The following is a 17534-nucleotide window of genomic DNA, read 5'->3' as shown; positions in this document are numbered from 1 at the left end:
ATGGCCGAGCGGCTTAAGGGTCGGCCTATAACGTCGTGAGTCCCGGGTTCGAATCCTGGGTCTGGAAAATACACATATTGTTTTTCAATTTGTGTTTTAGTCAGAGTATGGACGTAATAAGTTGAGCAAGTGACGTAACATACATTTCTCGTAAAAACAAAAATCTGTTTATACAAACCTCCACTCTGTGGAGGCCCATATGATCTTATTAGGATCGGGTATGGTGTAAAAAAATGTGCCTCCCCTAAGCAAGGCTTCGGAAATTTTACTGTTTATATTATTTATTAGATGTTAATTATGTAACTACCGAAAATCGACTCTTGAAAAAATATTATTAAAACACAGTAAGTATTCCGTTTATTGCCTTCACTTAAAAATTTAAAAACTTTGACAGAAACAATGAGTAGTGCGTAATAGGTGGTTACATTCAATAATATATTGATCAAAGAATGATGAGCAGTGGCGAAGGGTGGAGATAGGCTGTTAAGATCCGACATAAATAGTGCACACTAAACTTGGTCAGTCAAACGTATTTGTTTTTATTTAACTAAATAGATAGTACCGTACTTAATTTTTGATATTTTATAGATAGAAGAATATTTTTTACCGATTATGGTTTGGTTTCGGCAGGGCTTGATGAATTAAAAAAAAACTATCCTACACCATCTGTAATATGTATTCTTAATTCAAAGAAAACAAATAAGTATGACTGACTAAGTTTAATGTGCACTATTTATGTCGAATCCAGCCTACCTCCAACACTCGCCATTGGTTTATAGAGCATCGCAGATAGTAATTATTGATGTTCCAATTTTATTAAATTTAATAGGAACATTAATTTGATATTTGATATAAAATATTTGATAATAACGCTGTCTTTATTGTCAGATACGATTGTATTTCTAATTTACCTACCCTACCTATTCTCTTCTGTCTTTCCCTTGTATTCCGATAGTTTTTATTACTTATTTTTTAATGTTTTATTTAGATATGAATTTGATCTCAATACTATACGGCAATCTATTTCCGATACAACGGTTAACGGTGAAGTGTGATACTGCTAGAGTTGGGTTTCAGGAATTTCCCTACGGGAATTCTCGAGAAATTTTCGAGATTATCGCTCCCGAATCTTGAGACTTGAAATTTTTAACATTTGGGGAAATCCCGGATCTCGAGAATCTTTTCTCGGGATTTTTTTTTTTTTTTCGACCATGTCCGATCCTAATATGATCATATGGGCCTCCACAGAGTAGAGGTTTGTATTGACAGATTTTGTTTTTTTATGAGAAATGGATGTCAGCCACTTGCTCAACCTATTAGGTCCATACCCTGACACACACAAATTGAAAAACAATATGTATACTTGCCAGACCCAGGATTTGAACCTGGGACCCACGGCTTTATAGTCCAACGCTCACTGTATTTCTTTATTATCATATATTAATTGAAAAAAACGATTTTTCTATATGAAAAAGAAATAGGACAGAAAATACAAAACGTTCAAAGACTGGTCGGGGTATTTAACACAAGTCAACGTTGACTCAAAGTGAGCGCAATTTTTCAACATCAGGGAATTTTGTGTCTCAAAAGCGTGCGCGATTGTCAGACGCAGCGATTGACAGTGTGTTTTTTGAGATGCTATTTTAATAAGTAATGTTTTGAATTATTTTGTTTTCCTACTTCTATTTGTTTGTCTTCTTACATAAATGAAAAAAAAACATATTTTTTTAGAATTTGCGTGTTTTTACACTGATTTTAGGGTTTTTTTTACAGGTTTTTTTTTTTATTTCCCGATATCTCGAGAATTCTCGAGAACTCTTTTCTGGAAACCCCGAATCTCGAGAATTCAAAATTACGTCATTTTGGGAAATCCCGAATCTCGAGATTGAGATTTTCTCGGGAAATACCCAATTCTAGATACTGCCAACTGCATACGGACATGACAAAAATTAGGGTTTATGACACCATATTATTATTACATCGTGCGTTTGATGGCAGTCGATTCAAATAGCCACTGAGGAATTTCGATAATTTCGTGACTATTGCATGGGTCTAAGGATTTTGCTTGTACTTTGATGTCAATCCTCTGGCTCGTTTGTTGAATTTTCTGAAAATCCTGCGTATCTGCTAGTAAGAACTAGTTTTTTTTTAATCTTTTATACAGATTTAATTACTATTTCCTTATAATATTATATCTAGCCTTCAATTTATAGTTATGCCCACGGATGTTTGAATAAAATATGTAAACCTAATGAATATGTATTTTGATTGCATTAACATTCAATTTTATTCTCTCTGGCTAGGCCAATGTTACTTTAAGCATCGTGGTATCCTTCCAAAGATTCCTAGTTCAATTTCCTGATAGGTAAGGTGAGCTTATATTATGATAAATTTTAAGTAAATATCTGACAGCTTATTTTAGTAGTCTTGTCTACTTTTAAAACGAAATTTATCATCTGTTCGCAATTTTGTATTTACTGCAAGGTGTTATTTTGATATCATGCCCTTTGCCCTGTCCATCCCTGCATTTTATCATCAGTGAACATAAAAATAAGCGAAGTCGGTACAATTCTAGAGTGTGGAAAAATATGGGATGAACTTAAACAAGAATAGGTATGTTATTTTCAATATCCACGTCTGTATAAGTTTCTTCTTCTTTAACCATGTCCGCTGCATAGTTGGAGGATATGGACACCATACGGTGGCCTCACTGTCGCTCGCTTATCTTAGCTCCGCTGTATAGAATTTAAATTAAAATTCCATCAAGTACCCTCAGATGATAGAAATGAAAAATCATTTTATGCTCTTCTTTTCTTGTACAAAATATCAGTGAATCTAATAAAATTTCAGTAAACATGGCAACCTGGGCTGCAGTTTGCTGCTCACGATCAGTGTGGGGCAGGCATTAAATGTTAGGCTTCGGCCACATAGGTAGGTGCTTCGCTAGTGCTGAGCTAGGTGCTATGCTTGTCTACTAAAAACGCTACTGCCACATTGTACGCGACGTGCTTAGGTACAATTTTATTTGACATTTGGGAGCGCTCAAGTCAACAACGGTATGTCACTCTCAAAATTAACCAGAAAGCTACTTCTCACAGAGAATTTAAGTTTAAAATTTCGAAAGTCTCAAATTCGAACTTGTTGAGTGCATAATGTCAATTCATCCCATTATTCATAACCTCAAAATATACGGTGTTTGACGTTTCGACATCCGCCATCTTGCAAAATCACTAGGTGACACAATAAAATTAACCAACACGTTTGTTCGCCGGGAGATTCACTAGGTGACTAATAATCACGTAACTAGGCGTGAAGCGTGCAGTGTGCCCATTGCGATAGTATAATGTACGGATATGTCACCTAGCACCTGCCTATGTGGCCTTAGCCTTGGTAAAAACCAAAAAAAATATTTTTTGTATAAACATAATTATAGTTTATTAAATTTGTATTATAAGTGGATTTATAATGTTGGTAAGTACCTACGTATTTTCGAGATATTTGACTGTACATAGCTACAGAGATTAATTATTACTACTTACAGAGGTGACTTGTGCTCCATAATATGCCGAAATAAATAATCGTGTTGGTTAGTCCATTGCTACTGTCCGTCACAATAATGACATCAAGTCACTCTACTGTGTCAATTAGTTTTATTGTGACCATTCTCTCAAGGGTTTTCGTTTTTTGTTCACAGGATACGCGCTGGTAGCATGCCAGCCATGGAAGAAAGCCATCACAAGCCCCGCTTCCAGGTCAATATGCACGTCTGCGATCCTTCAAAGGAGTTCGACGGAGGGTCCACCGCCGCCCATGCCTCCCAATGACTCAACACTTGGATCTACCGGTAATTATTCTGGTCTTTCTTCAGCATACTCCAATTTGTCATCCAAGGTACGCCCAGTGGTAAATGATGTCACATTTTACGATTGCGACTCTACCGAACTGTTCTGGGTAACAGATTATAAAGCAAAGATCGTCCTGATGGTGGCGGACCTCCGATAGGAGATGGCACGAGGAGAAGAAGAATTGAAGGTACAGTTCGGTTATGAGGAATACAGCGGAAAACACATTTTGAAAATACCCGATATACTGGATTATTTGTTAGTTTGGGTTAGTTTAGGTTAGGTTAGGTTAACCTAACAAATAATCCAGTATATCGGGTATTTTCAAAATGTGTTTTCCGCTGTATTCCTCATAACCGAACTGTACCGAATTGAAAAATTCTATTAAATTCTGACGAATGCTGTTAACGTGTGTACCTACTTTAAAATTGAGATTTAGTCTGTGGGAGTGTCTCAATGTAAGTCGTTGGATATAATATATCGTCACTGTTCTGGCAGAAGACACTAATTCGAAAAAATTACATATTGAGTCAGTTATACCAAAATGTTCCTTATTTCAAACTTTACTGTCTGGAAACCTTCTTAATAAATAAACAGTGTTTATTTTAAAGTCATCCTTTTTACGATTACTTAATAAACTCACATGTTAGACCATTTCAAACATTTTAACAACTTCAAAGTCAAATTACTCAAAACTAGTATTCTCCAGTTAGTGTGTTCTGCCAGAACAGAGATGATATAATATAAAGGGTTATCAAACAAGAGATATATTCACTGAACTTTTCTCTCAATAAGTTGATTGTGTCATGAGCTGTATGCATGTCTCACCATCTTGTTGGAACCACATATCGTCCAGATCAAAATCATCTAATTCACGCCAGAAAAAATCAGTAATCATGTTTCTGTATTCACAGTAATAGCATTGCCATTTTCGTTTTCAAAAAAATACGTTCCAATTACACCTCCAGACCATAAATCACACCAAATTGTTAATTTTTGTGGATGTAAAGGTGTTTCAAGAATAGCATTTGGGTTTTCATTACTCCAAAATGCGAAATTTGTGCTTATTTACAAGCCATTTAACCTAAAAATTACCTTCAACACTGAAGATGTTTTAAGTTGCTCTAAAGCCCAATCAAAAAAAAATCGACGCACCAATTATTGGTCATTCGGTTTAAGTTGTGTTAACTGTATTTTATACGCCTTCAAAATATGCAAATCTTTTTGAAGAATATTCCATTTAGTGCCATATGAAAATCCAAGTTCTCTTGAACGATATGTAGTTGAAACTGATTGCTCTGGATTTTCATCCGCACTTTGAATCACAACATCGATATTTTCAGCAGTACGTTTAAGTTTTTGACGTGTTAGAATGTTAGATTCTTAACATCAGAAACATTACCATTTGACTCGAATATTCCAATTAAATTAATCCAATTAAGAAAGACCTGTATATCGATTATTTTGACCATAAATATCATGTACCTATTGGCCGAAACGTAGCTAGAATAGATTCATTATTGTTATAATAAATTTTAACAATTTGTATACGCTGTACAACTGTGTATCTTTTAATGATGATTTGCCAAATACTGAACACAAATCTCAATTTTCGAAAAATGTATACCTACTTAGGTATCTACCGAATGTGTAAAATATGTCTCGAAAAACCTTTACCTAAAATAACGTTACCTACCTTAAACTCACTCTCACGTAAGTGTGGTGTGCCGTTCGATATAAATGCAGCAATTTATTCGAACAATAGAATAGTTGTTGTGGCACGATATTTATCATTTTGCCTCAATTCAACACCAGGGTTACCTGCGATGTCATCAGATAACTGTCGTTGAAGATCCAATTCAGTAAAACCACGACTATACTGGTGTCACTGTGGTTACAAGTTTCGCTTGCAGAAACAAATGACAAACTTTACAAAAAATGGTACCTGTGCAAAAACTACTAGACTCTAAATGCCACTAAATTATGGGGAAAAAATTAATCACTTCAAGAAAGTGACATTTTTTGCCAGATAGAATACGAGGGTGGGTCAATAAGTCCTTAGAAAAGCCGACAGGTGGCGCGACTAGTACTGTAAGCGGTTTGTTTTCATGCAGCGGCACTACCGATTCAGTATGCTGCGAAGTTTCAATCAGATTGGTCGGGTTGTTGTGTGTTTCTCGTACATTTAAAAAAAAAATTTGCTTGTGGAAAATGGAAAAATGGAAAATGGAGAAAATTGAGTTTAGAGCAGTTATTAAACATTTTAATATAAAAGGGTTAACAGCAAAGGAAATAAAAAATTAGTTGGATTTAGTTCACGGCATATCTGCTCCTTCACTTGCAACTATTTATAACTGGTTAAATGAATTTAAACATGGTCGTACATCAACAAAGGATGAACCACGCTCAGGACGTCCTGTAGAGGTGACTACACCAGAAATAATCAATAAAATCCACGATATGGTGTTAAGTGACCGAAGATTAAAGTTGAGTGAGATAATTGAGGTTACAGGGATCTCAAAAGGTAGCGTCATTTCTATTTTACATGACAAATTGGGCATGAAAAATATTTCTGCAAGATGGGTGCCGCGTTTGCTCACAGTCAACAATAAACGCAATAGGGTGGTGGCCTCTAAAGCCCTGTTGTCGCTCATGCAACGCAATCCGGATGAATTTTTTCGTCGCTTTGTGACTAGATGCAACATGAATACACCACTATACTCCCGAGACGAAAGAACAGTCAAAGCAGTGGATTGCGAAGGCAAACCATGTCCAAAGAAGGCGAAAACCGTAAAATCAGCTGGTAAGGTTATGGCTACTGTATTTTGGGATGCACGTGAAATTATTTTCGTTGACTATTTGGAAAAAGGAAAAAAAATAACAGGGGATTATTATGCATCTTTATTGGACCAGCTAAAAAACAAAATTGAAGAAAAACGGCCTCATTTAAACAGGAAAAAAATCCTCTTTCATCAGGACAATGCCCGTGTTCACACATGTTTACGATCAATGGCTAAAATTGAAGAATTGAAGTTCGAATTGGTCGACCACCCACCGTATTCGCCAGATTTAGCCCCCCCAGTGACTTTTTCCTTTTCCCAAACTTAAAAAAATGGCTAAGTGGACAACGTTTTTTTTCAAATGAAGAAGTCATCGATCGGACAAATGCTTATTTTGAGGACCTTCCGAAAACTTATTTTTCTGACGGTTTAAAAAATATTGAGAAACGTCTAACCAAGTGTATTGAGCTCCAAGGAGATTATGTTGAGAAATAAAAAAAAAATACAAAAATAAAAACTGTTTTAATGCTTTTTTCTAAGGAATTATTGACCCACCCTCGTATTATTCAATAGAATGCCCGCTGTATTGCAGTGATTGTAAAAAAATTCTGTTTTTCGGCACGCACAGCGCCTTAAAAAAATGTATATTTCGAGCAGGCAATTGAAAATTTTCCCTTCAGAATCAGATTGAGACCTTCTTTAGCTTCTCTGAACTGCAATCGAAAGTGTCCCCATTATAATCTGCTGTACTAGGTGTTTTCTCTTAGGGCAGGGTAGTCAATCTGGTCCCTAACGTCCACTAGTGGGCGTTCCAGCTTTCATTGTGGGCGGTAGGGGTTTGAAAACCTATGGCAAAATAAGAAAATGCCAATCTTATATCCAATTATTTAATTAATTGCATGTAATTTCATCAGACTTCATGCTTCTATGTATGCAAAGTATAAATAAAAAGATAGACTACAGTAACTAAAGTAAGTTGTTGTATAAAGATTTATTTGGTAAGTAATTATTATTAAAAGCTTTAAAGTAAAGTTACTTCCCTACTTTATAAATTACCATTACTGTGGAACCAGTGGGCGGTTAGAAAATTTTACTACTAACAGAGATACAAAAGTGGGTGGTAGGTATAAAAAGGTTGACTACCCCTGTCTTAGGGTTTTGAATAAAATAAAATGTAATGAACATAGTGACAGCATAAAGTCCTCTAAAACAATGAATGGTTAGGTACCTCAGTAATACGGGAAGAGCAGTTTATATTTGGTTATCGCTTGAAGAAAACAGATTGTGATTGTGTATCAACAGATTAAATTATGATTGGCTGGGATAATACCAACACTTTGAATGCCACTGGTGTATAGTAAAAAATATTTTTTTAGTTAAGCAAATGTTAATAAACACTAAAATGCAGGCGCGGTTATGTTTGGTATTTGGTGACATTAAAAAAATCTGCTTATTTTTCAATTATTCAGTTGGTACCACTGACAGAACGTGTTGTCTCAATATTAGCTATTTGTGTCAAAGAAAGTGAACGATGTTTCATAATATATTTTTAATGATATAGTCTATATCAGACAGTGATGAAGGGTGGAGGGAGACTGTTGAGATCCGACATAAGTAGTGCACACTAAGCTTTGTCAGTCATACTTATTTATTTTCATTGAACTAAGACTACAATTTGCGCGATGGTATTTGTTGGTTTTTAAAAGTCAATTATACCCCGCCTGAAAAATGTTCTTCATATGTAAAATATCTAAAATTATGCCTTTAAACTATACATAATTTTAGATATTTTATAGATGGATGAATATTTTTGATTTATTATGGTTTGGTTTAGGCATGGTTTAATGGATTTAAAAAATCTAACTAACATCATCTGTAATATGTATTCTTAATTCAACAAAAAACGAAAGGTGTGCACTGTTTTTGTCAGATCGCTCTTAGCGTACCTAAACTATTATGGTTTGGTTAACGGCAGGGCTTAATTGATTTTTAAAAACTAGCGAATACCGGCTGCAATTCGCATTCTTGGTTCAATAAAAACAAATAAATGGTGCACTATTTATCTTGAATATTAACAGCCTGCTTCCGGCCTTCGCCACTGACATGTATCAAACTTCGGAAGAAGACGATTTTAATTTGGTTTATCGTCCACTATATTTTTGTCCTTATGACGTTTTCAATGGGGAATGTAGGCATCTATGGTTTAAATTTGTTATCAGTAGGTACCATATATTTTATAAATATATAATCTACAAAAGTATATGATATATTTTTTACAATTTAATGAGATATCTGTTATATATGATGTTATTTTATTTATTCGCGGTTAGTAATCAAAGATTTTTTATCTTACACATGTTTCAGTGTACTCTGTTCAAATGCTGTACAAACAAACCAGAAATGAAACTGACGTTATATTCTAGATAGTGAGTAGATTTTAATTAAATTTTTGCATACAAAATTTGAAAATTGCCCGTTTGTCACTTAGTGACCCGTATGTCATAGGGCGTAATGCTCAATTCGTACTTACCACAAACTTACAGTAAAATTGGTAAATAGCCGAAATCCATCTGTTAACTATAGATTATAGAGATAAGGAATCCTTAACCATAGACTACTTTTGTTATGAACTCGCCCCCGTGCCCCCTTGCTGTATTTTCATTTACCACTGACAACTGCTGTCAAAATACATTTACGTGTCTTTAAAACGGCCAATACACTCAAATTCATTTAACAATTGATCTCAATATGGGTATTGAACAACTATTAAATATCCGTGACATTTAATACGACATATTTTCCTTTACTTTCTTGATTCTGTACATGTTTTAATTTAGTAAAACCGATTATCGAATTGAAATGTCAGTGTCAATGAATTATGAATTAACTTTTCTTATTCAGATTTAGATATTTATGTAATATTAAACCAATAGATAGGTAGTTGAAATATATAAGTACTTAGTTACCTACACACCAACATGGTAATATTAGTTTTAATCACTCTATATAATTATTCACATCATGGCATATTTGTATTAATTGTAAATGACAAAATCTGACATTTCAACGGCAAGTGTTACCGTATCGGGAAAAACCCGGGTCAAAAAATAACTTATATTATTCACTAATTGCGGAGACATTTAATCATTTTAATTAAATATTAATTGTGTATTTATAGTTATTGAATTTATTTTGTATATTTTTGTCATTGTTCAACAATTACAAAATAATTTACCTAAATTATGAAAAAGAGAATTTTTATATATGGTAATATTTTCAATAGAAAAACAGAACGAAGCTATTGCAGATTTGGTGGACCATAGATAACTCGATCATAACTATGAAAGGCTTTCTGGATAGTGTTTTGTTGTAATTTTGTTGTAATTATGACAGACGATTGAGCATCGCGCTCATAGGTTTGGTTTCCGTCTCACTCAGTACTAGAGGTGGGAAAACTGGTCGATCTTGAAGACTAAGTATACTTACTACTAGTATAAAAAAATACTTAGTATCGAAACTTGTTCCAAAATACTTACTAGTATTTGGAATACTATATAGAGCATTTGGCGTGCGTATGCGACAAAAGTTTCATACTCAACTGAAACTAAAACCAACTCCTTATTAGTATTTGAAATACGTATCGGCTCAGGAAACTCAGACTGTGTATCGGCTTCAATAGAATCGCTAAAAATACGCTAAGCTTCGCTTTTCGAAAAGTCCCATTTATTATGAAATTTTAAACACATTTTAAATTTATGAGTTGTTTTTCTGTTAGGTTAGGTTAAGTTAGTTAACAAGAATATTGTAATTCTTGTTAACAAAAATGAATAACAGTGATTTTTTTTTAAATTTAAACATGTTTTGAGCGGTCATATAACAAGCCTGTGCGTCATCTCACCACTGTGCTGCGTCTCAAAATTTATGACCTATTATTCATACATTCAAACACAATAGACTAATAAATTAAAATATACCTATATTCAAGTGATATCTCGTTCGCGCGCATTTAATGTCAATAGTGTTGAAAGTCTACCAACTGGCGAGTGTACAGAACATCGACTCGCGATGATATCATCACAAGTTTTTTTGAATAAGCTTATTGGGCCACACATACTGAGTATGGGTAGTTTCATCCGAAACTTGAGTACACAAAATGGTGATAGTATTTCCAACTCACCTCTACTCAGTACACATCCTTGCAGTGGCGAAGGGTGGAGATAGGTTGTTAAGATCCGACATAAATAGTGCACACAAAATTTTGTCAATCATACGTATTTGTTTTTATTAAACTAATATTGCAATGTGTAGATAGTGTGTATAGTTTTTTTAAATTCAATTAAACCTTGCCTAATCCAAGCCATAATGGATAATAGTCAAAAAAATATGTAAAATTATGCCTTTAAACCATACAATATGACTTTACATATTTATAGATTGAATAATATTTTTTTTCGATTATGGTTTGATTTAGGCAGGGATTAATGAATTAAAAAAAAACTAACCAACACAATCTGTAATATGTGTTCTTAATTCAAATAAAACAAATAAGCATGACTGAAAAAGTGTGCACTATTTTTGTCGGATCGCCCAAAGTATACCTAAAATATTATGGTTTGGTTTAGGTAGGGTTTAATTATTCATTTTTAAGAACTAACCAGTGCCATCTGCAAATTGTATTCTTAGTTCAATGAAAATGAATAATTGTGACTGACAAAGTTTAGTGTGCACTATTTATGTCGAATCAACCTACCTCCACCCCTCGCCACTGCATCCTTGTATGCCTGAATTTCGTTTTATCACACTGTTTATATATGCGATTATTTCCAAATGCGTTTGAGACATCAGTTGGAAATACTGTATGATTTATCGATGCACTGCTCGGTAATATAAACATTCGGAATTGTTTTCAGGACGTATTGCCTCGATATTAGTCCTTTCACACAAATAGCTAATAATATATAGACTTAGGGTTGTATGCATGAGATTCACAAATACTTTATAGGCTATATACTACCCATTTGTATGCATGAGTGCAGATGTAATTCGTTGTTTAGCGACGTCACGATGTGACGTCATAATGTGTCATAGCGTGCAAATAATGGCAAACTTATAAAATTTCATTCCCGACCATTAATTTAAAATTTTGAAATTGTAAATGTGTCTGAAATTGTGCAAACGGTACCATATAAAATTAATAATTATACATGAATAATTATTATGAACTTTAAATAATTTATCAGTTATGTTATCACATTTATTTTATAATTCTACTGTACGAAAGGATAAAGTATTCCCGATAAACATTTCCATTTGATGGCAATACATACAATTATATTATGACTAACTTCACTTCAATCACTTATATTATTATGAGATGTCAAAACGGAATAAGTAATGACAGAAATGAAAATGGATTTAGTTTAGAATATAATGTAATGATCTCTGTATAATATTATACAGATACAGCAGTAGGTACCTATCTTTGCGGTTGTTTAGATATTTTATCATAATCTTACGTAAATCGATGTTATCCTACTATCTATCTATCTATCTACCATCCTACTATCTAGATTATAGACTATAGATCAAAACTATATGTATTTTGTAAAAAGCACGACTAGGAACGGTTTTTAAAGTTCGCAAATGTTTTACAGAGTCTACAAAATGAATGAGCAAACGTTTGTTGTAATGAATGCATTATTAAAATGACATTTGAAAGTGACAGATGAAGCAGCCATTTTGAATGGCGTGTGACGTCACATTGCTTACGACACAAACAGTGCTATACGCTATATGGTGGAAAATCGGTTAAATAGCTTATAAAGAATTTGGGAATCTCTTACAAACGGCCCTTACTCTAATGTATGTATGTGTTCTAGTAAGATTCAAAGTCTCAAATTTATTTATTTATTTGATACGCATCGTTCTTAAAAGATTCTCTAAAAGATTTGGGAAAATTATACTTGCACCAGTGGTGGCTATAATACTTTTCAGATAGTGGGGGTAGATATCACAAACCAGTATTCCATACCACCAATAAATTTATGATTCCCATATTGTGAATAAACACATTTCTCCGTTCATACAATTCTTTCAAACAAACTTAAATAGTATCTGCGCACCTATTCTATACGCTAGACTGCTATCGGCAGCTATCGAGGGTAGTTTTTCATATGTTTGTATCGAAGTATTATAATTGTTACAATAAGTTAGCCGTCTGAACAGTCAAAACTGTCTATCTAGCCTTAAAATTTAGCACACCCAAAAGAGGTGCTGTTAAAACATAGCATTTATTGTAACAATTACAACTAACTTTTGTAATTGTTACAATAAGTGCAAATACTTCGATATAAAACTACTTTCGATAGCTGCCGATAGCAGTCTTGTGTATAGAATAGTTAGTAGCTACCTATATTATATCATCATATTTATAGGTTAAAATAATGTAATGATAAATAAATAATAATAAATAAATAAAACAAACAAACTAATAAGACATGGTGAATCAGCATCAGGAAAAGGATTGCAGTATGTTCACACATTAAGGTGATACATCAGTGAAACGGCAAATAATTTTCAACTATAGGCGCGACGAAATTTTGGACTCGCTGCCATTCGGAGAGAGAACGTGGAGCTGGAAACACGTCAATTTGTTTCGTGATGGCGACGGGTGTATTAATTCTTAAATCGTGTAAAGATGACTAAAAACGTTACCCATTTACTTTAAAAAGAAAACATGTCAATGAATATATTATTATTGTTACTGATAGAACAATTATTAGTGGAGAGCAACACGCAACAGAGAATAGATTGAAAAAAAAATAATAGAGATGGGTGTCCGAAATACCAAAAAATATTATTAAGTTATCTGGTCAATATTTCATGAATATTTATTTTGGCTTCTTTTGCTCGTCAGGCTCATCATCATCAAGTGCGACAGGAGCATCATCCGGCACGTCCTCGGGCAACAATGGTGGTGGTGGAAAGAAATCTTCAACACTTTGCTGCCCCAAGTGCGGGGACCCATGCACACATGTGGAGACCTTCGTCAGCTCAACACGATTTGTTAAGTGCGACAAGTGTCATCACTTCTTTGTCGTACTTAGCGAGGTAGACACCAAGAAGAGTCTCAAGGAGAACGGAGATGCCAAAAGCGGCTTTTTCAGGTATTGACTGCTTCTAAAACCTAATAGGACTTACACATATTTCCCGCAAACAAATATACAATTACAGTCGAACTAGGTTATTACGAGGAAGATGGGACCGACTGAATTTACTCATTATTAGCATTACTCATTATATCGTTATATAATATTTTTCACGCCACGTTCTATTTAACCATAGAACATAAAAAATCTGAAAACCATCGTAAAAATTCCTGAAACAAGCATGGCATTCATAAACTACAAACGAAGTTGTTTATTGTAATGAAGTGCTGAACTACTGACTTCACAAAGCTTTTACAAGCAATTTCAACCATATGCTTGGATACTTTTTCAATATTTCAATTAGGTACGAGGGTGGGTCAATAATTCCTTAGAAAAAAGCATTAAAACAGTTTTTATTTTTGTATTTTTTTTTTATTTCTCAACATAATCTTCTTGGAGCTCAATACACTTGGTAAGACGTTTCTCAATTTTTTTTAAACCGTCAGAAAAATAAATTTTCGGAAGGTCCTCAAAATAAGCATTTGTCCGATCGATGACTTCTTCATTTGAAAAAAAACGTTGTCCACTTAGCCATTTTTTTAAGTTTGGGAAAAGGAAAAAGTCACTGGGGGCTAAATCTGGCGAATACGGTGGGTGGTCGACCAATTTGAACTTCAATTCTTCAATTTTAGCCATTGATCGTAAACATGTGTGAACACGGGCATTGTCCTGATGAAAGAGGATTTTTTTCCTGTTTAAATGAGGCCGTTTTTCTTCAATTTTGTTTTTTAGCTGGTCCAATAAAGATGCATAATAATCCCCTGTTATTGTTTTTCCTTTTTCCAAATAGTCAACGAAAATAATTTCACGTGCATCCCAAAATACAGTAGCCATAACCTTACCAGCTGATTTTACGGTTTTCGCCTTCTTTGGACATGGTTTGCCTTCGCAATCCACTGCTTTGACTGTTCTTTTGTCTCGGGAGTATAGTGGTGTATCCATGTTTCATCTACAGTTACAAAGCGACGAAAAAATTCATCCGGATTGCGTTGCATGAGCGACAACAGGGCTTTAGAGGCCACCAACCTATTGCGTTTATTGTCGACTGTGAGCAAACGCGGCACCCATCTTGCAGAAATATTTTTCATGCCCAATTTGTCATGTAAAATAGAAATGACGCTACCTTTTGAGATCCCTGTAACCTCAATTATCTCACTCAACTTTAATCTTTGGTCACTTAACACCATATCGTGGATTTTATTGATCATTTCTGGTGTAGTCACCTCTACAGGACGTCCTGAGCGTGGTTCATCCTTTGTTGATGTACGACCACGTTTAAATTCATTTAACCAGTTATAAATAGTTGCAAGTGAAGGAGCAGATATGCCGTGAACTAAATCCAACTCATTTTTTATTTCCTTTGCTGTTAGCCCTTTTATATTAAAATGTTTAATAACAGCTCTAAACTCAATTTTCTCCATTTTCCATTTTTCCATTTTCCACAAGCAAATTTTTTTTTTAAATGTACGAGAAACACACAACAACCCGACCAATCTGATTGAAACTTCGCAGCATACTGAATCGGTAGTGCCGCTGCATGAAAACAAACCGCTTACAGTACTAGTCGCGCCACCTGTCGGCTTTTCTAAGGACTTATTGACCCACCCTCGTACTTAGACACTTAACTAGTGTCATAAATGTAATCCGATTCCGGTGGCATCTGTCTAGTAAACTGCCCGGTCGGATTTTATTGCTTAGGGTCGAAAATGTTGTTTTTAAACGATCGACACATCAACAGTTTTGCTCGGTATACCCGAGAAGTAGCTCGTTGTCATCATAAACTAAAATGTCAACGAATGTTTCCTCATTACATCCAAGATCTCGCTATTTCCGTGATCGTAATAACCAAGTTCGACTGTATTTGAAAACTTTTGCCGCTACACAATTACTGCACGTGCAAAAATATTTCGTGATGTTACTGCCAAAAGTTGTTAAGTCTCGAAATCATGTTATGGAGTAATTGCAATTTTAAAGTTTGCTTTATAAAATCAGGCATAATGCTAATTTCTTTGTGCTTTATGTGTATGTTCTATTTATATCGGATGAGCTTGAATTTTTTTTTCTAGCATACAATTAATAAAACATAGACACATAATCCATTGTTCACACTAAATACCTAAATTATCGACATACCAACTTTTGACAGACCCCACATTGTTTCAAACTCAGTACATGTCAATAATTATTGTTATCTAATCATATCGTCGGTCCCTATTAAAAAAGTCGGATCTGCAAAATGCTATTTTTCAGTACGAGCAATCAAAGATGTTTCATCAAATATCCTTTGTGACCTATTGCTTGCCATAATGAATAAAAATATGGGTTATAGAAACTTTTCTAAACGTTTATAAAAACATCCGTCTGTCCGGTGAACATAGCAGCAACTGTCAGATCCGACGCATCTTGCTCACCCACGCTCAGCCAACAATGTCGGTTGGTAAGAACCGACATTGTTATTCGGACACTCTCGGTAGATCCGTCATTTTTAACTTGAGTATTTTGAAATTTTTCAAACAAACAAAAAAAACTTTGATTGTGGTTTAAAGTGTTTAAATAACTTTTACGTAATAATCCGAAAATGACAAAATTTCAGATCTGACTTTTTTAATAGGGACCGACGATATGTGGTGATTAATTAAGAGTTTTTTTTTTTTTTAGAAAACCACCCCCTCCGCCAAAAAAGATCTTCGAGTACCTGAACAAGCACGTAGTGGGGCAGGAGTATGCCAAGAAAGTCCTTTCAGTGGCAGTATACAATCATTATAAGAGGATTTTCAACAACATCCCTCCTCCACCGGCGTCCACCCAGCAACCTCTTGCCGATCAGATTCAGCAGCAGTCATTTACTCACAGAGGTAATCATAACTTTCATATTCCTCCAGGATTTTAGAACTGCCCATGAATGGCCGTGATCAAAGCATTTAGACTAATAAAGAGAGAGCCTATCATAACACTTGATAGCAATTTCAGACCGTATTTAATACAGTAGGTACTCTCTCAGTAATCCGCCGCTCGATTATCCGACAACTACTATAATTCGCCGGTATTCGATTGTCAAATTCAGTAGTCCGTCGCGTACAAGTATACACCGCAGATGAGACGGGTTTATTTTGGAAACTTCTTTGTAAAACGTACGTTCATCTCGAAGAAAGTAATGTACCAGAGAGAAAAGTGCCCAAGGACCGCATCACAATTATGCCGTGCTCAAATGCAACCGGGACACACAAAATGAAGCTTTTGGTCATAGGGAAAGCCAGGAATTCTAAGCCATTCAAGAATATCTGCCTCACTGAACAACTGGTTGTGTCAAGTGATTTACTGTTTAATATTTAGTTAATAAACTTAGTTTATAAATTTGTTTAATTTAGTAAAAACTTGATTTTGATTATAAATAAAACCGTAATTTGCTAGTACAAAATTTCTAAAAAAAACTATTTTTACGAAATACCTGTTTTAATTTTTACCATATTTTGTATGTATGCACTATAACCCGCTGCTTTCACTAATTGGACACTTGTCTGGTTATTGGGTTGGCGGATTACTGAGAGAGTACTGTATTGTTGAATTGGTACCTAATAAAAGTTAATATTCTCTTGTTGGCAGCGCTGTAAATAATATATGCATTTTTATTATTAGGGTATTCCAAAATTTTGCCAAAGTCACACCATCACCTCTATGATTGGAATACCTGTGATAAAGTGGAT

The 17534-nt window shown here is 34.5% G+C and overlaps 1 protein-coding gene across 1 annotated transcript in view; it reads left to right on the top strand.

Annotated features, from left to right (window-relative positions):
- ClpX (Caseinolytic protease chaperone subunit) overlaps positions 1 to 17534 on the top strand; it is a 73990-nt gene that overhangs the window by 39349 nt on the left and 17107 nt on the right. Inside the window, exons 2-4 of the mRNA XM_085946036.1 lie at positions 3695 to 3844; positions 13539 to 13788; positions 16489 to 16685. Coding sequence (XP_085802162.1) covers positions 3695 to 3844; positions 13539 to 13788; positions 16489 to 16685 — 597 coding nt within the window. The remainder of the gene's footprint in view (positions 1 to 3694; positions 3845 to 13538; positions 13789 to 16488; positions 16686 to 17534) is intronic.

The sequence above is a fragment of the Rhyacophila brunnea genome, unplaced genomic scaffold (assembly GCF_057557595.1).
Source record: "Rhyacophila brunnea isolate RB1 unplaced genomic scaffold, BYU_Rbru_1.0 scaffold_19, whole genome shotgun sequence".
In the NCBI taxonomy this organism is placed as follows: Eukaryota; Metazoa; Arthropoda; class Insecta; order Trichoptera; family Rhyacophilidae; genus Rhyacophila; species Rhyacophila brunnea.
Note: the sequence above shows the minus strand (reverse complement) of the source record. Positions and strands in the feature narration are given on the sequence as shown.